The sequence below is a fragment of the Mustela nigripes genome, chromosome 2, assembly GCF_022355385.1.
Source record: "Mustela nigripes isolate SB6536 chromosome 2, MUSNIG.SB6536, whole genome shotgun sequence".
Lineage (NCBI taxonomy): Eukaryota > Metazoa > Chordata > Mammalia > Carnivora > Mustelidae > Mustela > Mustela nigripes.
In genome coordinates, this window is record NC_081558.1 from 12,530,487 (window position 1) to 12,556,299 (window position 25,813).

The window sequence follows — 25,813 nt, forward strand, 5'->3', positions numbered from 1 at the left end:
CTGGCCTCCTCGCCCCGCCTGGCATTTGGAGAGTGCCCTGCTTCAGTCGGCCACGCCCGGTCCCGCCCCTCCGCGCCTTACTTCCGGGATGCTTGAGGCAGGAGCGGGAAATAAGGTCACATCGCGTGTACTGCGCCTGCGCATACTCCGCCTCGCGCCTGCGCCTTTCTGGCAGCCCCTCCCCGACCGGACATAACGGTCCGCGCGCGGCTCCCCGGACCGGAAGTGGAGGCGAACTGTCGCGGGGTGCGCCCGGCCTTGCTCAACGCCCGGCAGTCCCCGCCGTCGCCGCCGTCCTCGGCAGCTGCCGAGGCTTCCCGCAGCCGTCATGTCCGCCAGCGCCGTCTACGTGCTGGACCTAAAGGGCAAGGTACATACGGCTCTCTACCCTCCCCGTTGCCAGGCAACCGGTGGGGCCTCGCCCCCTGGAGGGGGACCCACCCTGTTGCTAGGTAACCCGCCAATGGGACCCACCCTAGTCTTAGGCGAAGAGGCCGGTCAACCTCACCTGAGGGCCCCACCCTGTTGCTAGGTAACCTGGCGGGGGCTTCTATCCGGAGCCCCGCCCTGTTGCTAGGTAACACACCTGCATGGCCCCCCTCCCACTGTGGGTCGGGTGCTCAGTCCTCCGTGGGGGCATAGGGGAACCCGAGGCAGCCGGGAGGGCGACCCTCAGTCGTTTTCGAAGCCAGGACTGGCGCTCAGGGGCCGTGCGACCCTTGGCCTGTAGTGGTGAGGCGCGTCGGGGACAGTGTGCCCTCGGGCCAGTCCCGCCCTCCTTATCCGGTGATTTCTCTGGGCCAGTCCCCGCCTGAATTTCTTAAAGTTCGGAGTGACACAGAGTTAGTTACAGGATTAAGTGAAGTGGGTGGTGGGAGGGCCATTTTACAGAGGGAGAAACTGAGGCACAGAGAGGCGCGCCACCTGCGCAAGGTCACACCAGCCACAGAATGGCAGGTCTAGGAGTCAGCTGATATTTGGGGAGCACCTGTTAGGGGTGCTTAGCTTCCGCCTGCCTTTGGTAAGCAAAATCGGAATCCCTTCTCGAGCTCACAGTCTGGTGGGAGAAAGGGACACTGATCTCAGAAAGCACGAATCAAAGTCAGTTGCCCTCAAGAAGCAGTGACGATGTAATAGGAGACTATGCCCTGGCTGGGGGTTGGGGAGGGTTTCCGGGAGGGACTGACAAATCTGGCTGAGACCTAAAGGTAGAGTTGAACGTGACTAGGACCCAGGCACCATTCTCAGAGGACTCCAGGAAAACTTCTTCAAGGAGGGATCTCAGAGCCTTTCCAGGGGGGCTGCTGCCTTCCCCCAAGTCTGTCCTGACTAGGCAAGTGAGAGTATTGGCCTCTTGCATCTGGACGTAAGAGGAACACTACCAACAATGCTAAATCAGTCCTGCCTGGCTCTCTGGAAGAGAGGTGGGCATTGGGCCCAGGGGGGCAAGTAGGAGTCAGCTCCAAAGCAGCGGGGAGTGAAGAGGTGAGGTGGCTATCCCTTCCAGCCCCCATCCCAGAGTTCCGCACTCTAGCACTTTCTGAGAGTCCCTCGAGTGGGTCGCCTGCCCTGGATGCCACCCAAAGTCAACAACTAGTGAGGCCCCGTGCTGGACTCCCTTCCCCAGCCCTCAGGCAAGGGAAGACACAGGGCATACCAGGGCCAAGTGGGTGCAGTGTTCCTAGTGTTTTTGTCACGCGTATTCTTCCTTCCATGGGAGCCACTGTGTCCTGGGTTTCCAAAGGCTGCCTTATGTCCGATCTCTCATTCTTTCCGCAAACATTTCATGAGCATCTAGCATGCACCAAGCCCAGTGCGGACTGTCTTATCGTGACTGTACAGTTAGGGCTGAGTTCAAAACCCATCGCTGCTGCTCAGCTATGTGACCTCAGGCAAGTACCTTCCCTTCTTATTAACGCCATTTGGTGCCTCAAGGTCTAGCAGGGGAGACACACGGAAGCGGATGGATCCAAATGGTCAGATCTAGGTAGCTTGCAAGGTATGGACACAGCGCCAGGTAATATAGATGCCAGCCTTGCAGAAGGACAAGTAGTTACAACAGGCTTCCTGGAGGAGGAAGGTGCCAGAGCTGGGACCAGGTGACGGTCAGGTGGACATGGAAGCATCATGGTTGGCCTTGAGGGGTCAGGGGCGGCCTGCTGGGGCTGGTGAGCCAGAAGGCCTGGGTAATGCTGGAGCCTGGAGGCTGGCACCAGCCGGGCCATGGGTGGTTGAGGATGTCCAGATGGGAATGAGGAACATAAGGGACCAGTGGGATCCCGAGAAACAGGAGCCACCACCTCCACAGGAGGAGATTGTAGACGGGGAGGAGCATGACCAGACCTGCCTTTCGGGACGCTCCCAGGGCAGTCATGGCCTTGCCTCCCGGCCTCAGCAACCATCGTGCTGTTTATTACTCCATTCCCCATGGACCTCAGGTTTTAAAAGGACCTTTTGTGCAGACTATATTTAATAAAAAGTAAGGTAATTGCCCATTAAGAAGTTCATGACCACATGTCTATCTGCCAGCCAGAACCTCTGATCGCCAGGGAAACCAGCATGGCCACAGTTAGCTGCTAGAAAGCCTTCATGACATCTCCTTGCCCTTACTTTCTTGTTTCTCTGCAGCTTCTGACACCTCTACCATACTCCTCGGTGGGCTCCCTTTGGTCTCCGAGTTGCTGCTCCCTCTTATTTTGCCCATTTCTGTCTCCATGTACTGGCCTCTCCCCTTGGGTGTTGACTCCTCCTGCTCAGGCCTAGGAGTCCCGCGCACACTTTGGGCAGGCTTTGATTCACGGCCCTATACCAGGGACTCAAGTTTGTGCCACAGCCCAGAATACTTATCTGGAGATCCATTGTCCTCTGGGACACCTCAGAGGTCCCACAGCCACCACAGACCTGGCATTTCCCAAAATGAGCTCGCTGCCACCCCAGACCGGCCCTCTCCCCATCTCAGTGAGTGACACCGCCATCCACGGGACTGCCCTCATTGGAGACCTGGGCATTATCCGGGCCTCCTTTCTCTCCTCACCCCATGTTCACCCCACAGACATTAGCTGAGCACCCACCGGGATCAGGCTCTGTTGTGGGTGCTGGGACACAGTTGTGAACGAGTTAGAAGTGGTCATCGTGCTCAGGGAGTGTTAGACTCTGGCAGAAGGGACGGACCGTGAAAGAGGATAGAAGTTCTAGTGCAGCAGGGTTGTGGCAATGAAGGACGAGTGGCGCTGGGCTAGGGAGGGACAGGGTCTGCTCTCTGACTTCTTGGGGGAGGTGCCGCCTGACCTGAGGCTTGAGAAGTTAGAAGAGGCCGGGGCATTCCGGGCAGAGGGAGCTGCAGGTGTGGAGGCCTGGAGGCAGGAACAGATGTGGAGGGTTCAGAGAGCGGCTAGGGGACCGGGATGGCTGGAATGGAGTGACCTGGGGGTGGGGGAGGGAGGGTGGGGGCGAGATGGACTGAGAGGCTTCAGCGGAGCCATGAAGCACCAGTTTGCCATGGGGTTCAGCGTGCAGTTTGCTTTCAGGATGGGGGAGACCGGGGTGGACAGCAGTTTCAGCAGGGAGAATCCCAGTCTGAGTTCTGCATAAGAAGACCCCTCTTTTTTTGTGGGGAAGGAATTGTGGGACTCAAGAGTAGCCATAAGGATAGAGGTTTGTCTCATCAACGTTGCCTGCCTCCCTTCAATCTATCCTGTCTCCTGCCTTTGTCCTCTCATCCGGGACCTGCAGCCCAAGCTCTGAGGTTCTCCTCACTCCACCAACCCAGCACTCGCAGGTCCCACCATGGGCTGCACCCCCGACTCTACCCCGTGGCTTCAGCTAACTTCGTCCCCCTGCCTCTGTCCCCCCGGCCCTTCTGGCCTCAGTTAGAAGGTCACACCCTCGGGAGGCTCTCAGTGCCTCCTAAGCAAGCATCCCAGTGCAGGGACTCTGTTTTGGTCACCTCCGTGTCCCCAGGTCCGGCCTGGTGTATGGCAGAGGGGCACATAGTGCCTGCTGTGGTGGTGAGCGGGCCTCTCTTCAGCCCTGGTGAAGAAGGTGAGCGAGAGAAGTTGCTCCCTGCTCTTTCCTCTGACCATTCTGGGGACTTGGGGCTCCCTGCTAGCAGCAGCCCCCAAAACTGTATACCTGGGGAAGAAGCTGGGCCTTGAGAAGCCAGGAAAGCAATGTTCAGGGAACAGAAGGGACCATGCAGGGGATGAGAACTGGTTAGAATCCAGAGTCACCTCTGCTGGCTTGTGACCGCGGACAGGCCGTGTGACCACGGGCAGACTGTGCATCTCTCTAAAAGTAACAGTCCCGCTGTGTCTGTTCCTGGCAAGGAGTAGCCCGGGCCTGGCCCATGTGCCCATGAGCTTAGCCACTGGGTGCTGGCTCCCTAAGGCCCTCTGGACCTCTCAGGAAGAGGACACAGACCACGAAAGGGAAACTAGGAAAGAGATTCTCATTTTTTACTCTCTCTCTCTGATTCTCTCTCTGTCCTGGCTTGAAACAACAAAGAGTGTATTTTGTGGAACTAGAGGTTCTGAGGCTGGTGCTGCCAGCATGGTTAGCTGTGCAGGGACCCTCTTGCCTTGGTGCCGAGTCCTGCTGCCGCTGTCCTCCCGGGCTCGTGGCAGCAGCCCGGCACACACAGGCAACCAGGGGCCCAGGGCTGACTCAGGCACGGCCGCCCAGAACACCGGTCTCCAGAGAGAGCATTGTGCAGCCTCGCAGAGCTCGGCCTCCTCTTTATCCCTTCCGGGAGGGGTCGCTTTCATGGTCCAGACCGCGTTTATTTGATGAGTTCAGTCATTGTGTAAACCCGGGAAGCCTCATGCACACAGTCCATCACCCCCGAGGCTTCCTCACTCCCCTTGTGTCGAGCCCATCCCCTGGCTGCCACGGACATGTTTTCTGTCACCCCTTGTGAGGGTTTTATGTGAATGCAATCCCCTGGGCCCAGTGGTCCTAGGAGTCCCTCATGCTGCCACCCATGGCAGTAGTCGCTCCTTGTCGTGACTGAGGAGCCTTCCGGGCTGTGGATGGACAGAGTTCTTATTTCCATTCGCCCGTCGAAGGACGATGACTCTCCTTCCAGCCTGATCTATTTACAGTAAAGCTTCAGCGTATTTGGGTCTTGGTGTATATGTATGATTTCGCTTCTCTTGGGTAGATACCTAAGAGAGGAATGGCTGGGTCTTACGCTAGGTCTCCCTGTGTGAGAGCCTGCCAGACTTTCCCGAAGTGCTTGTCCCATGTCAAGTCTCCGGGAGCAGCAGACGAGGGTTCTGGGTGCTGCATGTCCTCACACAGGGGCTGTGAAAGAGCAAGAAAGAAGCAGCAGTGCTAGGACGTGCTTCTCAGGCCACAGGGGGGTTCTGGTGGACACAAACATTCAGCGGTGTCCCCTGAATGGGCGGGCACCCTGACACAGGCAGAAGGGTGGGGTATGTTAGCATAGGCAAGGCTCTGGGAAGGTCTGCATCGAGAGAGCTGACAGGATGTTGTTTTAACCTGGCACCCTACAGTTGGCTCAGTCCCGGACCCCTTGTCCCCTGTTCCCCTCCCCTGCAGAGCAGCCGGCTGGCCCCTGTGTCGCTCACTTTGGGAAATGCTCTCCTTGAGGAATTCCCTGGGGGACAGAGATCAGCATGGCCTGGAGTCTCTGATGGACAGGGCTGTGACTAGCCACCTTCCCACTCCAGGCACCTGGCTTGTGGGCTCACGTTGAAAGCAGTGTTCCTCCCCGCCCTACCCAGGTGCTCATCTGCCGGAATTACCGCGGTGACGTGGACATGTCGGAGGTGGAGCACTTCATGCCTATCCTGATGGAGAAGGAGGAGGAAGGGATGCTGTCGCCCATCCTGGCCCACGGGGGCGTCCGCTTCATGTGGATCAAGCACAACAATCTGTATCGTATCCCTTCGCGGGGCAGCTCCCCGGGGCCTGCTGTGCGCACACACACCGGCACGCACGGGTGACCGAGAGCTCCCTGAGGTCCCTCCCCTGCAGCCTCTGCTGCTCCTTCCCCCTCCTGCTCCGGAGGGACTGGGGGACGGCTCCAGAGTACCAAAGGCAGCCTGTAGTCCAGGGGTTGGCAGTCTGTGAAGCTGCCCTGGGTCTGGGCAGTGGCCGCCCAGGTGTGGAGGTGGTGGTGGTGTGAGCACAGCAGGAGCCGTCTGACCAGTTCCCAGTCGAGCCCGGGGAGGAGACGGCAGCCGCTCACCTCTCTGGGTGCTGCTGCCCAACATCCCCTTCCTCCTCCCTGGTTCCATTGTCCGTGACAGTTTCCAGCAGGGCCCAGCCTGGAGGGCCTGATGTCCCTCCTTAAAAAGCAGCAGAAGGGCATGTGATCCCAGGCTGGAGGACAGAGGCCAGCACTCTGACTGGCCCTCCATCGGCTTCCTGGGTCCCTGCTCTGGGCAGTAAGTGAGGTGGACATGGGTCCCGCCATCCCTTTTGCCTGGAGCTCCGGGCTTAGCCTCAGGGGCTGGGCGGCACGGGTGTGCCATGAACGGGCATGTCCAGGGCACAGCACATGGGCCTGCAGTGGAGGAACCAGCCTCCCCAGGTGGCTCGAGGCCCTTTAGGGAAAGGAACGGGAGGTGTATAGCACATGCTGACTCCATGAGGCAGGGACCCTCCTCTGTGTTGGAGGAAGAGTCTGTGTCGCACATGTTACACACATCACCTCGATGAATCCATGGTCAGGCCTCCATCAAACAAGTAGGAAAATGGAGAGTCCCTTAAAAAGGTTTGCTTTAGGAGCCAAAGCTTGCAGGAAGGGCTTGAGCCAGCGCTGGCCCTGGCTGTCTCCGCTGGAGCCTGGCTGGGGAGCCGTGGGCCTCAGGGGGATCACCTAAACCACTGGCTTTGGGGAAAGACCAGTTGTGGTCCTGCTTTCTGCTCCCCACCCCGGGACGTTCACCCCACCCAAGGTGCACCCCCACCACCACCCTGGGCTTTGGCTCTCGGCTCAGGTAGCAGCTCCTCATGGCAGCCCCGTGGCTGGGGCGGGTTCCCTGTGCCCCTTGCTGCCTCTCTGACGAGGGAGGACTCCCTTGGGGCTGGGACCACATTGGGTGACTGCTGTGTCTCAGGCCTGGCTCAGGTCATAAGCTCAGTAACTCACTGAAGGCCAAGTGAATGTCTAGGGTTGGGTTGAGGGAGGTTCTGAACCCCACATGGCTGTGGGGTCCCCCCTCAGACCTGTGGTGAACCGGGGTCTGCAAGGTACCAGCCCAGGCCTCTGAACACTCCTTAACTGGGGCCTCCAATCAGTGGTTGCCACGTCGAAGAAGAACGCATGCGTGTCGCTGGTGTTCTCCTTCCTTTATAAGGTGGTTCAGGTGAGTCGAACCACAGTCACCCTGGCTCTGCTATGGGCCTCTGCCCATACCCCCTGGGGGCTGCAGCACCCTAGGGAGTTGCAGGGATAGAACCCCGAAAAATGGGAAGGGGGAGCTCCAGCTGCCCCACGTGTGGGATTTTATGGCCTTCGTTGTCTTTCTGACATGGTGAGGAGAGGAAAGTGAACAGAGTGAACAGAGCTCGGGGCAGGTCAGTGCGCCCTGAATCCAGGATTGGCTGGGGAAGGGTGGTGGGCAGCCAGCTGAGAGTCAGAGCTTAGCAAGACAGGCTAGCCAGGAGGAGGGCAGAACCAGATTCTGCTCAGAGATGGGGAGGCAGCGAGAGCAACACATGCAAAGGCCCTGGGGCAGGAGTGCATGTGGGATTGTATGGTCAGGGAGCATCAGGCTGGCCAGGGTGCTCAGGACAGTGTGGGACTGAGCTCAGCAAGGTTGGCAGAGCTGGACTGGGGTTAGGGACGCACAGGGGCTGGAGGGAATTTGGATTCCATTCCAAGAGTGATGAGAGATGGTGGGGAACTCGAAGCAGGAGATTGACAAGACCTGACTGGAGTTGAGATCATCTGGCAGGCTGCTAAATGGAGGAGGAACTAGAAGGCGGCAGGAGGCCAATGAGGAAGTTGCTGCAAGCTCCCACAGGGCAAATGGAGGGCCTGACTGGAGCAGGAGCCGTGGGGTTGAAGAAAGTGGAGAACCAGACCCAGGAGGCCCTGGGTGGGCCCAAGAGAGCTGTGGTTCCCCAGGTGGTGCCATGTGCAGCTAGCTCAGGAGCCACAAGTGCTGGACACTGGGGAATGGGCTGATCTGGGCAATGAGAACACAGGGGCAGGAGAATGTGTGTCCCCCTGGGGAGCCTGAGTCCAGGCTGAGGAGTAGGTGCTCGTCCCAGAGCAGTGGGTCATTTCCTCTGGTGCAGGAATGACTTCTGAGTAGAGAGAGGCCCAGCGGCTGGTCCCACGATGCAGAGGGGCATCAGCGGACCAGAGAAGGGGGAGGGAGGAAGTTTCTTCTCCCTGCAGCGTTTGGCATTTCCTTTTTGCCTTGGTGACTTTCCTTTAGGGTTAGGGCTAATGAAACTTTTCTCCCTTCCCTTCTTTGATTCTCTTAAAAATTTCCTGTTGAACTGGGGGAGATGTGTCACAGCTCAGGGGAGTTGGAAGAGTCCAGAAGAACTCCTTGTTCTGTCCCCAGTGGCTCTTGCCCCTCACCTGAATCACTTGTGACATGCTCAGGGTGATAGTTAACAGTGGGGATTAAAGAGAAGCTCTAATGGGACCCTAGACCCAGTGGGGACCGTTGGGATGGAGAGGAGAGAGGACCCACAGGAATGGAGATGCAGAGCTCTGCCAGCCCCCGAGGATGCCTGCCCTGCCCGCAGCCTGCTTCCTGCCTCTCCGCAGCCAGTGCTATCCTCCTGCCCAGTCGCCGAGCCTGAGGCCTCATCAATGGTCTGTCACTCAGCCTTGCACATGGGCAGATGCAGCGGGTCGGAATGAGGGCTGTGGGCTCTGGGGCCTGAAGGCCAAGTGGCTTCCTGCAGGCGCTTCCCTTGCTTGGCCCCGTGTCACCCATCTGCCGCCCCACCGCAGGTGTTCTCTGAGTACTTCAAGGAGCTGGAGGAGGAGAGCATCCGTGACAACTTTGTCATCATCTACGAGCTGCTGGATGAGCTCATGGACTTCGGCTACCCCCAGACCACCGACAGCAAGATCCTGCAGGAGTGAGTGGGCAGGGTGGGGACCCAGGCCTGGCGACATCACAGCGTTGATGTCATCAGGTGTGGAGACAGGAGGAAATGAAAGCGCCTTCCTGTTGTGAGCCGCCACCCTGTCTCCATCTTCAGTCCAACCTGGGCGTTTGCAGGCTCCTGGGTGGTTGTAGATTCCTGGGCGCTCAGCGTCCCCACACACCACAAGCATGTCGCTCGTGCTAGGTGGTGCACTACGTGCCTTGTCGTTAGGGAGTCACCTCCCTCTGTTTTCATTGTCATACATGAGGCCGAGGAAAAAACGCATTCTTCTTGGCAGCCCTGCCCTTTGCACCGGGGCAGATGGATCAAGTCCCTCCTGGGCACTAGGCCCCGTGGGGAAAGCTTCACCTCTTTGTGTGAGGGGCGTGGCTCCCCATTTTACATGGTGCAGGGGACACTCGGAGAAGCCACATCACTGGCTGGCATCCCGCGCCCATCAGTCCCCAGGTGGGATCAGGGTCACCAGCTTCCCCCCAGGGCTCGGTCCCCTCCGCCTGCCCGGCAGGAGAGCAGGTGGTGTCCGTTCCTTGTTTTCCTCCCCACTGCTGTCTCCTTGCCACCCCCGCCCCCAAACTGCGTGCTCTACACTCAGTATAGAGTTTGTTGGGGCTTCTTGACTGTTTTCCAAATGCCGGTGCCCCAGCTCCTGACCCTGGGTGTGGTCCCACAGATACATCACTCAGGAAGGCCACAAGCTGGAAACGGGGGCCCCGAGGCCCCCAGCCACCGTCACCAACGCAGTGTCCTGGCGGTCCGAGGGCATCAAGTACCGGAAGAACGAGGTGTTCTTGGACGTCATTGAATCTGTCAACCTCTTGGTAGGCTCCCTTTCCTTTCTTTGCTGCTTTTAGAGAAATTTTGTCTTCTCCGTGATTAAAGAAAAAGCAGCTAGACTTTTAAAACTAGCCAGGCCATGAGAGATGTTTACTTTCTTTCTTTCTTTCTTTCTTTTTTTATCTTTTCCACCTACCTTTTTATTTATTTATTTATTTTTTATTTTCAGCATAACAGTATTCATTATTTTTGCACCACACCCAGTGCTCCATGCAATCCGTGCCCTCTATAATACCCACCACCTGGCACTCCGACCTCCCCTTCCAATTTCTCCCAACTCCCTTCTCCTCTCTAACTCCCCATGTCCTCCATGCTCCACAAATAAGTGAAACCATATGATAATTGACTCTCTCTGCTTGACTCATTTCACTCAGCATAATTTCTTCCAGTCCCGTCCATGTTGAAAATCAGACTGTGTGGTCCTGCCAACATTCTTCTTTTTCAGAATTGTTTTAGGTATTTAATTCCTTTGTATAAAATTTTAGAATTGGCTTGTCTTATCTACAAAAAGATTTTGCTGGGATTTTGATTGGTATTTTATTAAATAACTCTATTAATCAGTATGGGAGAAAATTGGTATCTTTAGTATATTGTCTCAAAAGCCATAAATGCTATATATCTCTTTCTCTAGTTAGGTCATCTTTGATTTCTTTCATCAACGTTTAGTAGTTTTTTACCACGTGCATGTTTTGTTATAGTTATACCTAACTATTTCATTTTTTTGAAGGTATCATAAATTGTGTATTTTTAATTTATTTAGTGGAACACACCTGTGAAACTCTCTGAGCCTCGAGATATCTTTTTCAGAATTTTTGTTTTAAGAGAGGATGGGCAGAAGGAGAGAGAGAATCTTAAGCAGGCTCCATGCCCGGTGTGGATCTCAATCTCACCACCCTGAGATCATGACCTAGGTCAAAATCAAGAATTGAACATTTAACCAACTGAGCCACCCAGGCAACCCTTTTTCAGGATAATTTTAGCTACAAATTTCAATCCTGTAATAGTTCTAGAATTATTCAGATTTTCTCTTTCATCTTGGGTGAGTTTTGGTAGTGTGTTGTTTTTAAGAAGCTGTTCCATTTCCTCGAAGTCATTGAGTTTATATGCATAGTGTTGTTTATGGTATTCCCTTATTGTCTCTTTAATGTCTGCAGGGTCTATGCTGTTGTCCCCTCTTTCATTCCAGATATTGGCCATATGGCTTTTTTATTTTCTTTGTCGGTTTTGTGAGAGTTTCATCTATTTTATTGATCTTTACCAAGAAGTGGCTTTTGGTTTCATTGATAGTCTCTGTTGTTTTCCTGTTTTCTATTTCATTGATTTCTGCTATTAGCACCAGTATTTTCTTCTCTTGATTTCAGTTTATTTTGCTCTTTTTCCAGTTTCTTTAAGTGGAAACTGAAGACACTGATTTGAAACCTTTCCTCTTTTCTAATATAAATATTTAATGCTGTTAATGTTCAAGTACTATGTTAGCTGCAACCCATAACTGGTTTGTTGGATTTTCATTTTTGTTCAGGATATGTTCAAATTTCCCTTGAGACTTCCTTTTTGACCCATAGATTATTTAATAAAAGTGTGTTGTTTAATTTTTAAGTGTTCACAAATTTTTCTGTCACTGATTTTTAATTTAATTGCATTATCATCTAAGAATATACTTTTAATAATGTTGGTTTTTTAAATTTTGTTAAAGTTTATTTTATGACCCAGAATATAATCTTATCTTGGTGAATGTTCCTATGCACTTGAAAAAAATGTATATTTTGCTTTTGTTGGGTGGAGTGTCCTGTCAATGCCAATTAAACCCTCTTGGTTGGTGATGTTGTTCAATTCTTCTAGCTTATTTTGCTAATTTTCTCTCTACTAGTTCTAACTATTATTGACAGTATTAAAAGCTCCAGCTGTTAATGGCAAATTAATGCCTTTGCTTAGCAGATTTTGACACTGTGCCAATAAGCACAAGCACATTTAGGATTCTTATGTTTCCTTGGTGAACCAACCCTTTCTTTTATCATTATATAATATCCCTCTTTATCCCTAGTAATTTTTTTTGCTCTGAAGTCTGTTATTAATATTGTTATTCCAGAATTCATTCAATCAGTGTTTACACATTATGTGTCTTTCTATCCTTTTACTTCTTTTTCTAATCCTTTTATTTTATTTTTAAAGATCTTATTTTTTAGTAATCTCTACCCCTAGTTTGGGGCTCAAACTCACAACCCTGAGATCAAGAGTCACACACTCTACTGACTAAGCCAGGCAGGCACCCTGTCCTTTTATTTTTAACTTACATGTATCATATATCTTGTAGACTGCATATAACTGGGTCATTTTTAAAAGGTTTTTATGTAAATTCTAGTAAGGTAACATACAGTATAATATTAGTTCCAGGTATACAATACAGTGATTTAACACTTCCATATATTATCCAGTGCTCAAACTGGGTCATTTTTAAAAATCTGTTCTAGGAGTTTGTCTTTTAATTGATATGTTTAGAGCATTTATACGTACAGTAATTATTAATTTGTTAGATTAAAATCTACCATTGTATTACTTGTTTTCTTTTTGTTCCCTCTGTTTTTTTATTCTTTTGGGGTTTTTTCCCCCCTCTATCCTTGTATGGTCTGGATATTTTTAGTTTTCCCTTTCATTTCTTCATTGTGGTCATTATTATATTTCTGGATAGTTTTTTTTTCTATAAAATGTTGTTGCTATAAAATGCATACTTATCTTTTCATCCTCTACTTAGAATCAATATTTTATCATTTCAATTGGAATCCAGAAACTTTCCTACCCCTTGATGCTAGAATTGTTCCATATATCCATCTAGATTCATTGGAAACCACATCAGGCAGTGTTAAGATTTTTTTTTTTAATGATTTTATTGATTTTTTTGAGAGGACATGGGAGTGTGAGAGAGGAAGTGAGGGAGAGCATGAGAAGCGGGGAGGGGCGGAGCGGGAGGGACAGGCAGACTCCCCGCTGAGCAGGGAGCCTGGAATCCTGACTTGAGCCAAAGGCAGATGCTTAACCGACTGAGCCACCCGGGCGTCCCAGACAATGTTAAGATTTTTGCTTTTAATTCTCAAACACTGACAGCAATCAAGAGTGGAAGAATAACAGTCTTCCACATAACCCAGACATTTGCCACTTCTGTTGCTTTCCCTTCATTTCCTGACTTTCCAGGTTTCCTTCTGGGATCTTGTCCCTTCCCCCTAAGCGGTAGAACTGCTTTTAGCAGGTCCTTCAGAACAGGTCCACTTGGTTTTCCCTCATCTGAGAATGTCTTCCTTTCACTTTCATTCTGGAGGATACTTTGACCGGATATCAAATTCTGGGTTGACAGGGGCGCCTGGGTGGCTCAGTGGGTTAAGCCGCTGCCTTCGGCTCAGGTCATGATCCCAGGGTCCTGGATCGAGCCCCGCGTCGGGCTCTCTGCTCAGCAGGGAGCCTGCTTCCTCCTCTCTCTCTGCCTGTCTCTCTGCCTGCTTGTGATCTCTGTCAAATAAATAAATAAATAAAATCTTTAAAAAAAAAAAAAAATTCTGGGTTGACAGTTCTCCTTTGGTACCTTGAAAATGTCCTGCCTTCCCTCGGGGCTACATGCTTCCTGGCGAGAAATCCACAGTCACTATAGTCACCCTTTAGGGCATTGCATTTCATAGGAGCCTTCCAAATTTTGTGTTTGTCTTTAATTTTTAGCAGCTAGATCATGATGTGTCTGGGTATGGGTATCTTTGGGTTCTATTGTTTGGGATTTGTTTGGCATCTCAAATCTGTAGGCTTACATCTTCTACAGAAATTGGGATGTTTTCAGCCAGTGTTTCCTTAAATAGGTTTGCATCACTTCACTCTTTCTCCTTCCTTTTGAACTCCAGGGACATGAATGTTAGACCTTTTGTCAGTGACCCAAGGGTTCTGAGGCTCTGTTCATTTTATCCCAACTTTTTTTTTCTTTTGGTTGTTTATATTGGATGATTCCTTTTGATCTGTCTTCAAATTCACTGACCCTTTCCTGTTTTGTCCCCATTCTGCTATTGTGCCCATCCAACAAGTTTTGTATTTCAGTCATTGTATTTATTAGCTCTAAAAATTCCATTTGATCCTTCTTCCTGTAGTTTGCTTCTCTGCTGAGACTTTCTATTTTAACATTTGCTACCAGGGTGTTTGTGATTTTTACCTAGTTGTTTAAGGTCTTTGTCAGATAATCCTAGCGTTTACATCAGGGTTGGGACCTGTTGACTGTATTTTTCCATCTGAGCTAAAGTTTTCATGGTTCTTTGTATGCCAAGTATTTTTAGATTTGATCCTGGACTTTTTGAATATTCTAAGATTCTAGGTATTGTTTAGATTATACCAGAAGCGTCATTATTTGTGTGTCAGCTGACAGTTGACCTGGTTAGGTTCTAGCCACAAGTTGCACTCTCCAGTCCATGGGCAATGAGTATCAGTTCAGTTTTCAAAGCCTTCGTGCTGTTTGCTCTTTGAGCTTATCCGGAGTATGCACCACCCGGTGGTCAGTCTGGGACTGTGCAGTTTGTATCTCAAAGCCTTTGGCATGCTAATGAGCATCATAGCCACCCTTGCCTAGTTCTAGAGAGCTCCGTGGAGACCTAAACAAGTGCATGGGTTTGTTTCCCTGGACTCCTCATTCTCAGTTACCTTTCTGGTACTTTCCAGTTGCCTTGGGCATCCCTTTTTGGTTCTGTGACCAACTGGGGACTCCTGATCCCCATGCTTGTCTGCAGTGGGCTCCCATCCTGGGTTTGCCCCACCCTCTGGGAACAGCAGTTATGTGGCCTGGGGCCTGGGTGTGAGAGAACAGACAAAAGGGGGGAACTAGGGGATTTCTGTACTTGCTCTAAGAGGCAGGAGTTCCCCTTCTGGCCCTAAAACCAGAGCTAGAGGATTCTGCAAGCTCTGTCTGCACCCCAGTGCTCACTTCCACTTCCAGGTTTCCTCTGCACTTCCGCACGAAGGGGAGGTGGGGGAGGAGGGCGCTCTCCTACACTGGTTCTTCCCAGATCCCCCTGCTGTGCCTTCCAGTCTTCCGTGCTTGCCTATGCACCCTGCCTAGGTTTGTCATGTAGTCAGTGGCAGTGAAGGGGGATGAGAGCCGACCCCATGTCGCCTTCAGATTACCATGACTGGGCCGATCCCATTGTGTAGCTCACTTGGTTGTGCCCATTTCCAGGTGCTGCAGACAGTGCAGAAACAGGCAAACTTATTCATCCTCAGACTTGTGTTTGGGGCATCTCCCACCCCTGGGTGGGATTCCTGGAACGTTGAGTTCCCCGCTGTGGAATTGCCAAGAGTGCTTCCCCAACAGATTCTCCCAGTGGAGTTAACGTAAACATATTTGCCTTCTTACTGTTAAAGTCGTGGAGCAAGACAGTGGCCTCGGTAACCACAGGCCTCTCCCGTCTCGGGACCTTTGTCTGAATTATTTATTGAGCCCAGAACATGGTGTCTCAGACTTTAGAGTGTCCTGGGCTAGAAGAGTAAATCCCAAGGAGTAGTTTCTACATAGCTCTATGTGAAAGCACTAGGAGTTCACGGGGTGTCCAGCGCAGTGCACCCCAGCATGCGTCTGTGCCCGAAGGAGCCCTTTTCTTCCATACACAGGGCACCATGAGGGTGTGGATACCCTTATGTGTCAGAACACCAGACTCCGGGGTCTGACTGCAGAGCCAGCAGCTGAGTCAACATGGGCCTCCAGATTCTGGTCATCTGGACGCAGTGGGGTCCTTCAGCAGCTCAGCAGCCATCTCTGCTGTGCCCACCCGGCCTGGTTGCTGCCCGCAGAGCTGAGATTAGCCTCGTGGGCTGCACCCTTCCTGAGCCTGCCTTCCCGGCTCATGTGCTCAGTTACAGGGGGCTGAGGAGTCCCTACTCCCCAAGGGGAAGATGGCCCTCCCAATCTAGGGGAAGTCACCCCTGGGAGCCTGGAGGGCCTCCTGAGTAAGGCCAGTCAGTGCCAGAGCCCGGCTGGCCAGCGAGGGCCCCCATTAGCACGTGCTCTCTGAGGACCTTCTGCCCCCCCAGGCGCTGTCCTCATGCTGGCCCGGCGGTGAGCAGCCTGACACAGCCTGTCACCTGAGGAGGGGCAGAGGTGGGCAGGCAGAGCTGGCAAGAGGCAGGGGAGGAAGAGGTGGCTGCTGTGTGCTGTGGGGACAGGGAGGTACCTGCCCACTGGGGTCAGTGGGGGACAGCGTGGCCAGAGTGGAGTGAGCTGCGGGGGTGGGGGTAATGGAGCCAGACCGTGCAGGGCCTTCTGGCATGTTGTGTGCCTTTTCTGGGGTTGTCATCTGCTTGGTGCCTCAGGTCTGTGCCTCCCTCAGAGGTAGAGGGCTCACCTGTGTGCATGCGGGGCTCTCCAGACACTCCAGTTAAAGGCTGGACGGGTTCTCCTCCTCCTCTGCCAAGAGAGGCAGCCCTGCACCACGAGAGTGTGGCTGGCCCCTCTGGGCCCCTGTGTTCACAGCCCTGGTTCTCACCTGTGTGTGTGGACATGCTGATATGGGGTGGCAGTCCCAGCTGTGGCCCCAGCACCTCTGCCAGCCAACACATGGCCTCTGCTCTGTGCCTCAGTGTCCTTGTGTGTCAAGAGGCGTTGCAGCAGCCTGGCTCTCTCAGGACAGTCTCAGGGCTTGCTTGTTGGCCTGCCGTGACTGTCTCATTGCGCTCAGTTGCTTCCTGGTGTGCATGTGAGGTAGAGGGTTGCCCGAGTCAGAACCCTGGCCTGCAGGCTGTTGAGGCGCGCAGAGCCCCACCCGGAGCAGAGAAAGGGCTCAGTCAGTTACCGTACCTGTGTAAATGTACTGTTATTTTGGATCGGTGGTACCAGACTTCAGGCCACCCCCGGGGAGCAGGGAGGGGTCAGGGTCCTGGAAACCCCATCTTTAGGAAGTAATAGAAGTAGAAGAAAAGCAAGTATGGCCTGCTCCGAAAGAGGCCTGCCCGCGTGGCCTGAGGCCCTGGCACAGAGGCCGGATGAGAGGCAGGTGAGGCTCGCCCAGCTCAGGGGATGGCGAGAAGGGCATGGAGAAGGGGCAGCTGTGAGTGGGGACGTCCCATCACACCCGCCTCGCCATCCCCCAGGTCAGTGCCAACGGCAACGTGCTGCGCAGCGAGATCGTTGGCTCCATCAAGATGCGGGTCTTCCTGTCCGGCATGCCCGAGCTGCGCCTGGGCCTCAACGACAAGGTCCTCTTTGACAACACGGGCCGTGAGTACCCCGCCGACCCCACTGCGCCCCTGTGGCTGAGCGGAGACGAGGGGATAGTCAGCTGCATGAGGGAACACGCAGATCTCAAGCACTTGCTTCAGACACATTTTCACGTTGTATACGAGACAGCTGTGAAAACAAACAAATCAATACCTGGACATAGAAAGTACGGAAGAGCGAAGATCCTAAAGTCAAGTCCCCTCACCGCCCCATGGGCCAGAGAACACGGGCCAGTGCCTTAGATGTTAAGTTCCAGGAGGGTCACGCAGCAGGTCCGCGACCCCGCCCTGTACCATCTTGGAAGGAGCAGTGGGCTCAAGGTTAGGCCTTATTCTTTCCCCTCCCTGCGGAGCTCCTGCCCCTGCATGGGGCATGTGGTCCGGGCTGCTGGAAGGCCGCACACAGTGGCTCTAGCTCTCCCATCTGGCCTGGATGTGGTGGGAGACCCCAGGGGCCTGGCTTCCTGAGGCTCTGTGTTTGCAAACCAGACTGCCAGCCACAGGAGCCATGGCCGCACTGTCAGACCTACCTCCACAGCAGCAGAACTGAGGGTCTCTCCAGTGTTGGGCCATCAGGGCGGCTCCTGTCTCTGGCTGGGCCCAGGCTGCACAGCTCCTCTGAGGGTTAGAAAACCAAGACAGGAACCCAGAACCCAAGGGATGATGATGGGGCCAGGGCATCCTGGGAGCCCTGAGCCATCCGTGTGCATTGCCAGCCTGGTCTACTGGTCGTTCAGCAAACGTTCCTGAGTGGCAGCCCTGGCTAGACCTTGGCCTAACTGCTGCGGACTCAGACTGAACCAGGCCACCCAGCCCTGCCCTCAGCATGTGCCCAGTGTCGGGATGCGACAAGGCTTCCGAGGGACTAAGGAAGGACAGGGGAGGTTGCCTGGGAACCCAAGCCCCTTGGCCATCATGACCCACAGATTTAAGAGGCAGCTCTGCTCTGCCAGGGGTGAGCCCAAACAATGGGAGTGTCGCTGACAGACCCAAAGGGCCTAGGATCTGTCCCGCTCTCACCCTTGCCCCCCCACCCAGGTGGCAAAAGCAAGTCCGTGGAGCTGGAGGACGTGAAATTCCACCAGTGTGTGCGGCTCTCCCGCTTCGAGAACGACCGCACCATCTCCTTCATCCCTCCAGATGGCGAGTTTGAGCTCATGTCGTACCGCCTCAACACGCACGTGAGTGTGCCCACAGGCCCCCGCCCAGACTCCGCAGAGCCCATGTTCCACAGCCCAGGGTGCTGCACTTTCTAAGGGGCCAGACCCCATTCTAAGCAGCCCCAGTGATGTGTTCTGCATTTTCACGGAGACCCCCTGGTCTCTTTGTCCATCCCAGTCTGGCTGTGGACTCCTTTGATAGCCCTGGGTGTTGGCACGCTGGGCTCACACCCGGGCAGATGGTCCCTTGCCCTGGGCCTCAGTTTCCCCTCTATGAGATAGGCCTGTGTAAAATGACCATGTGTGAGTGCCACCTTCACTCTCCTCAACAGGTCAAGCCCTTGATATGGATCGAGTCCGTGATTGAGAAGCATTCCCACAGCCGCATCGAGTACATGATCAAGGTGCGCATGCAGCCCGCACACAGTTAGCCTGGGGATGCGGGCAGAAAGAGAGGGGGCTGGTGGATGACCCCGCCTGTTCAGGGCCTCTGACATTGGTCCTAAGCAGGGCAGGGGCCCCATGCCTCTGTGCTCCCTATTCTGGGAGATAAGGCCTGTGACTGATGCTCGTGCTGCCTCATTGTGAGCCAGAGGGAAGGACGGGGAGCCCTGAAGGTCAAAGGGACTGGAGGGCATAGGGAGAATCTCAGGTGGTTGAGAGGGTGTGAGCTGTGCCTAGAGGACTGGGGGTCGGCTTGGTGGGGCCCACAGGCCAGGCCAAGGGGTGTAGGGCCCTGGTGGGAACAGGCTGGGTGGGGGCTGGGCTCTCACCTGTGCCTTCCACAACCTTGGCCGCACCGGCCTCATCTCCAGGCCAAGAGCCAGTTTAAGCGGCGATCGACAGCCAACAACGTGGAGATCCACATCCCCGTGCCCAATGATGCCGACTCCCCCAAGTTCAAGACGACAGTGGGGAGTGTCAAGTGGGTCCCCGAGAACAGCGAGATCGTGTGGTCCATCAAGTCCTTCCCGGTGAGTGCCCTTTTCAGTGGGATGCCCCTTGACTTCCAGGCACACCGCATCTGCTCCCTGTCCCCACCACAGTGCAGCAGCCTCGAAACCGGGGCATGGGGCTGTGATCCGCACGTGGGGATTCTGAGAGGCCAGTGGACAGAGCTGAGGGGCTGGCTGAGCAAAGAGAGGAAGAGGAAGCTGGAGCTGGGAGAGGCAGCTTATGCGTGAACGGCCTATCTTCCGCATCGGGCAGCACCCTCAACCCCATTGCCCTCTCTCTGACACTGGTTCAGAACTCAGCTTCCCTTAAGGGACCAGACTGCCTTGCGGCCTGAGCAGCGTGGGTTTCAGGAATCCAGCACCAGCTCCAGGAATGTAGAACACTTCAGGCTGGCCTAGCTGCCTGGCTTGTGTTCAGGATTTTCAGCACTGGAATCCGGGTGTGCAGCCAGTCGTGCCCACAGGGCCTGAAGGTGGATGTGTGCTCCCGGGCCGGCCATGGCCCACTGCCATTTTCTTCTTTTAAACAAGATGAAGCACCTTTTCTTATGTCTGAGGGCCATTTGCATTTCTTTCCCTGGAAGCTCTAGCAGCCACCTCTTGCTCATTTTCTGTCAGGTTTGGTCATTTCCTTCGTTTCCGAGAGCTCTGTCTATATAAGCAAAATGAGCACTTTTTCTTTGCTGTAAGTTGCAAATGGTTTTCCCCCCTTTAATGTTTCTCTTGGCTTTGTTTCTGGTAGTTTTTGCTGTGTGACCTTTTTTTATTCAATTAATTCTTTGTTTCATTATTATTTAATGTCAGATTTCTTGATCTTTTCCTTTTATAATATCTGAATTATAAGTCATGCTTTGAAATGCTTTACTATTCCCAGATGTAAAGGAATTCATCCATATTTACTTCTGGACCCTGTGTGGTGGCAGTTTTCACCTTAGATTTTAGGTACTTTCAGAGCTGGGTCTGATAAATGGGGGGAGGTGCAGGTTCTGTTTTATCTTTTTCCAAATAGCTATCCAGTTTTTGAATATCGTTTACTAAAGGGTCCGTCTTCTCCCCAGTGGGTTGAAATGCCATGTTTATTAAATATCAGATTTTCACACAGCGAAAGAAGTCTTTCTGAATGTCCTGTTGTCTCTCTGTCCATGCAGCAAGGCCATATTTTAACTCAGGGCCTTATTCTCTGTTTTAACATCTGATAAGGCCAGGCCCACCCCACCCGAACTTACTCCCATCCCCCCATACACACATCACTTGTTTGTTTCCTGGTGATTCTTGCTTGCTTACTTGTTCGGTGTTCCTTACAAGTTTTAGAATCAGTTTGTTGGCACTAAATTTATAAGTCAATTCGGAAGTGCAAACACCTTTATGAGGCTTTGTGCCAATGTCACCTCAGTGCTTTGGGACTGTCTTCACGTTTACCTTATGTACCTCACATAGCTTCTCTCTTGCTTTAAAAAGTACTTCATCGAAGTACAACATGCAGAAAAGTAGACAGACGAAATGTGGACAGCTCAAGGAGTTTCCTCGGCAGGGATACATCCGTGTGTCCAGAACCAGGCGAAAGCCGCAGAATGCCCCCCAACCGTCAGGAACCCCCAAGGCTCCTGCCAGTTTGCACATTTCTCATTAAGATGAGCTTTAAGTCAGCGTGCTAGTGAGTGGGGTCTGGTCTTCAGCTGTGCCCTCCAGGGGGTAGCCGCTATTTGCATGGTAATTTCTGCTCTGGTTCCTTACCGGGTGTCTGCTTTCGTGTTGTTCTTTGAGTTCCTGTGGGTTTTCAGATATCCTCTCGTATCATTTCAGCCAAATACAGTTTTCCCTTCTCCTCTGCTCTTCTCGGGCATTTGATGGCTCTGGCACCTCCTTGCTTTGGCTGCTGTCTCTGGGACCTGTAAGACGCGGTGGACAGTGGCCGCCTGGTCTTGCCGCAACCCAGAGATGCCAGTCAGGTGTCCCTTCCAAGTCCGACGCTGCACGGGGCTGTGGATTTGACCCAGCCCCACTTTACTGCGGTTCTGACACAAATGGGTGACAGACTTATCCAGGTGCCCCTTCAGCGTGTCTCAGTTCGGGTCTGTCCGTGGGTGGAACTGGACCGTCCCCGCGTTCTGGCAAACTCCGCCTGATCTTTCCTTTTCCGTACACCATTGGATTCTATCAGTAACACTGTATGTGACATTTTCACTTTGATGACCTGTTTCACTTTGATGAGGCTGTTTTTTCGGTGTACTGTCTGCCAGGGTTTGTGTTATGCCTGCTTTGTAAGTACTCTGTGTCCCGTCTCCGTGCTGCAGAACAGTTAAGTGGCCAGGACGTCGTCTGGTCTTGAGAAGGTTGATAGAATTTGGCCATGTGACCTTCCAGATCTCGACTACTTTCTTCATCTCTTCTGTAGAAACCGGGTCGTCAGAGTTTCCATTTCTGTCGGAGACTGGGTAAATCATATTTCCCTTCAACATGATCCATCCTAAGCAGACTTCCGCCGTTGTCTGCAAAGTTGGAGAAAGTGGTCTTTTTTTTACCTCCCATTCACCTATAAAGTTACTTCTTCCTTATTCTTTCTTCTGGTGTGTCTTTGGGCCTTCTGGTTCCCTGGATAAGGCTGCCTAGCAGCTTATCTTTTTGTTTTTATTTTCCAGGTTTGCTTTTTAATTTTGTTGTAATATTTTTCTGTCTTTTACAAGTCTTTGATTTGAATTTCTTCATCCTTTTTTTGTTCTAATTTTTCAAGTTAGATATTTTCATTTGATGATCTTGTTTTAAACTTTATATTAATACAAGTATTTAAGCCATAGATGTTGCTCTGAGCCCTGCCTTACCTGGGTAACCCATAGTTTCTGACACATAATATTTGACTTGCTCATCTAGAAATCTGTAACTGGATAGAGTTGATTATCGTTCTTTTTTTTAAAAGATGTATTTATTAATTTTAGAGCGAGCGTGCAGGAGCATGGAGGGAGGGGCAGAGGGCGAGAGAATCTCAAGCAGACTGTCTGCTGGGTGCGGAGCCCAGTGCGGGACCCCAAGATCGTGACCTGAGCTGAAATCACAAGTCAGACGCTCAACCACTTGAGCCACCCAAGCACCCCATGGTTCTTTCCTAAGTCCCTAAGGGGCGGGCCTTCTGACTTTCATCTGTCCTCACTGCGGAGCGCTGGAGCCAGAGAGTGTTGTTTGGACTGTTTCTACTTCTGGGATTTCTCGGCGTGTTTGTCGTGTGCTAACAGAAGGTCCAAGTTTGTAAATGCCGCAGGTGCACTTGGTAGGAGGACGAGGCTTCTGGTACCGGGGTAGGGAGCCCTCGAGGTCTGCCCACTTGGCGCTGCCTTCCTCTGGTGCCCTCTGCCCATCATCTAGCGTCTGCTTACAGGGGTTGCGGCTGTGTTGGCTGTGGACACTCGGGACTATGATCCCTTCCGTCTGGACACAGGACTGCAGCCTTCAGGACTGCGGCCTGGCCTCCCTTCTTGCCCTGAATTCTCCCCGGTGACAGCAGCCCCCACTCTGTTTTGCTTGGTCCTCCTGCTGGGGGATCTTCTGTCTGCTGTTCCAGCACAGAGCTGTGTTTTGGGCTGTGAGCCAGCCTGGAGGCCTGCCTCGTTCGTGGGAGAATCAGACCCATGGACGTCGACATGACGGACCCAGGGTAGGGGAGCCCACGTCCACCGCCCCGCCGGGAGGGCCTGCCCCCTGCAGGTGCTTTTGCTTTCATTTTCCCTTTTGTCTTCGTAAGGCCCAGATTTGGGGTCTGGTTATTGTCTCATACACAGGCTGGTGGAGCTGATTTTATTCCTTTGCCACCTGCTTTGTCTGCTGTTAGGACCCCATTTTTCTCCCCTCATTGTCCCAGAGTCTTTACTCAGCACATGTGCCTGACTCGTACGGAGTCCCCACTCTCACGCTGGCCCCAGGGGTGGTGAGCAGAGACTGGCACCGTCCCAGGGCAGGGAACCTGAGCGCCGCCCTGGGGAACTGGGGCGCAGCTCTGCTCTACCCGAGAAGTGCGAGGACAGCCCACGACTCGGGGTGGAGGCAGCTGGTCGGCAGCCACTCCTTCCAGGAGCCTGGGGATCGAGGCCTACATGGTCCTTGGTGTGGCCAGAGCTGGGCTGTCTTTGCTCCCCACTGCTGTAGGCAAGGCACACCGGGCCCCTGGACAACCAGAGCACGATGCCTTCCTCCCATGCAGGACTGGGCTTCCGGTTCCTCCTGACTCTGCCTCAGGCCCCATCTCCAGAGCCACTGCTCAGCCTCCGGGGCCAGCGCTGCCCTCAACCTAGCCCTCTGGGAGCAGGACTCCAGTCCAGCTCATCGTCAGCCCCCGACCCCGGTCTCTTTTGTCACCTCCCTCTGTTCACCGTCCCTCACTTGGACCTTTCCCCTTCTGCTTACACATGCTGACCGGACGTTGGACATGTTGGGGTGTTCACTTGGACTCTGGCCTGGGCCAGAGAGCCCGAGTCCTACAGAGGCACCTGCACTGTCTGTCTCGGTGCTCTGTGCCCCCGCTTCCTTCCTGAGGCCTGTCGGGCTAGGCTTCCTTGCAGCGACTAGTCTGCCCTCCCTGAGAGTCTGTGAAACTCTCCCGATGCTTGGAGTTCACGGATTTCCCCTGGCACGGCTGGCCAGACAGTCCGTGAGGCCTGGGTGAGTGTAAATGTGCTGGAGGAGCCGAGACTCTGGGTGACCACGGCCACGCAGGAAGGGGCTCATTGGCCAGGCCAGCAACCTGGAACTCTCTGGGGGCAGCTGTCCGCCTGACCGTCTCTGCTCGTGTGCTCCCGCAGGGAGGCAAGGAGTACCTGATGCGGGCCCACTTCGGCCTGCCCAGCGTGGAGGCGGAGGACAAGGAGGGCAAGCCCCCGATCAGCGTCAAGTTTGAGATCCCCTACTTCACTACCTCTGGCATCCAGGTGCGTACGGCTGGGGTCGCCGGGGCCCCGGAGCGGACGTGGCCAGGCCCGGCTGTCCGTCCCGCCTCAGAGAGCTGCAGATGACCGCCTCAGCGAGGGTGCCGGACAGCCTGTCCTGGGGCGCCGCGGTGCTGCCCTGCTTCTGCCGCTCTCCACACCTGTCTACCCAGACCTGACCCCGCGCTTCAGCCCCAAGCTCAGAGATTCGTTTGACCCCCAGAACGAGAGTCCAAGCCTCTCTTGGCCACACACTCGCCACCACAGGGCCTGTTTCCCTAGGCATCTCCATGGCAAGTCTATGAGGGGCCAGGCCCCCCTCCCCAGGAGTCTGCTGGAGCGCCGGGCCTGAGGGTGCACCTCCAGCTCTCTCCCACCCCTTCCACGGTGACTCCTCCCTCCCTTGGCATCCGCAAGTGACAGGCCCCGCCCACCCGTCTCCTCCTCTGCTTGTGCTGCCCTGGTCCTCGGCACAGCCTTCCCTCCCTGGCCTTGGGAGGGGGTTGGTGGGGAGGACAAAGAGGGGCCAGCGCATACACGCCCTACTGCCTGCGCCCTAGGTGCGCTACCTGAAGATCATCGAGAAGAGCGGCTACCAGGCCCTGCCGTGGGTTCGCTACATCACTCAGAACGGAGGTGCGCATGGCTGAGAGGGCGGTGGGCGTGCAGCAGCCCCTGGGTCTGGGGGAGGGGACTCCCCCCACCCCCGACCCAGGTACAGAGCAGAAAACCAATGCTTCCCTCCCCGATTGTAGATTACCAGCTTCGGACCCAGTGAGGGGCCCTGCAGCCAGCGCTCCCTGGCCCCGGCGCTGGGGCTCCTGGCGGAAGCACCAGGAGGAAGCACCTGCCAAGCCTGCTGGATGGATGGGGGGCACCCCTGGCCACCGGCCACCCTTCCGGCTCCTCCCGGGGACCCCTCCTCTTCCAGGCACACCTGCTCTGCCGTTGCCACTCTCGTCTCTGGGTCCCTCCTCCCAGACGAGGCTCATCTTCGAGAAGTCTTGTCTCTCTGCCCCCTGAGTCAGTTTGAGGGGAAGGAAATGAAATCTTTCCCTCTAGAGATCAAATACAGCCTTCTGTGCTGTTGAGCCCCCAGGCATCAAAAAGATGGGGAGACGCTCACCCAGCCACTGGCTGCACGCGGCCTCTGGCCAGGCCGACTAGGCCACTGTTCGGTTGCTGTTCTGTTGAATGTTCTAGGTTCATGAGTGTTCCTAGTTTCTGTCCCATCTGTTCGTTGTTGTTTACGTGCACCCCACTGTCCGTGCCTCCCGCCCTTTGTCCTGAAGCTCTTGGGCAGCACTTAGTGAGGGCACAGTGCCCTCCTCTGCAGCGAGGCCCACGCGACACTGGGTTCCCTCCCATTGCCTGGCCTGACCCCGGCCCGCGCCTCTGCGGCAGAGGCTCCTCCTCGGGGGCTCCCGGCCTCGTGGAGATGCTCTCCCAGAGTCTGCCACACCATGCGATGCTGTCACTCAGCCACATCAGTGTTTGTCCCACCAAGGAGGTGGTGGCCTCAGAGGGCTGGGGGCACAGGTCACCCCCATCTGTGCTGGTTCACCCCACCACCACCCTGTCTATGTTAATGTCATGATTACATTAAATTCCATTACTTAAA

At 54.0% G+C, this 25,813-nt stretch overlaps 1 protein-coding gene across 1 annotated transcript; it reads left to right on the forward strand.

The window, feature by feature from the left end:
• The first annotated feature begins 202 nt into the window (after positions 1–202).
• On the forward strand, positions 203–25,813 carry AP1M1 (adaptor related protein complex 1 subunit mu 1). Its single transcript, XM_059389293.1, has 12 exons — positions 203–370; positions 5,745–5,901; positions 7,267–7,334; positions 8,945–9,075; positions 9,776–9,923; positions 17,041–17,167; positions 18,205–18,347; positions 18,659–18,730; positions 19,142–19,300; positions 24,070–24,195; positions 24,753–24,828; positions 24,948–25,813. The coding sequence occupies exons 1-12, from the start codon at positions 329–331 to the stop codon at positions 24,968–24,970; spliced, it is 1,272 nt and encodes a 423-aa protein (XP_059245276.1). The 5' UTR covers positions 203–328; the 3' UTR covers positions 24,971–25,813.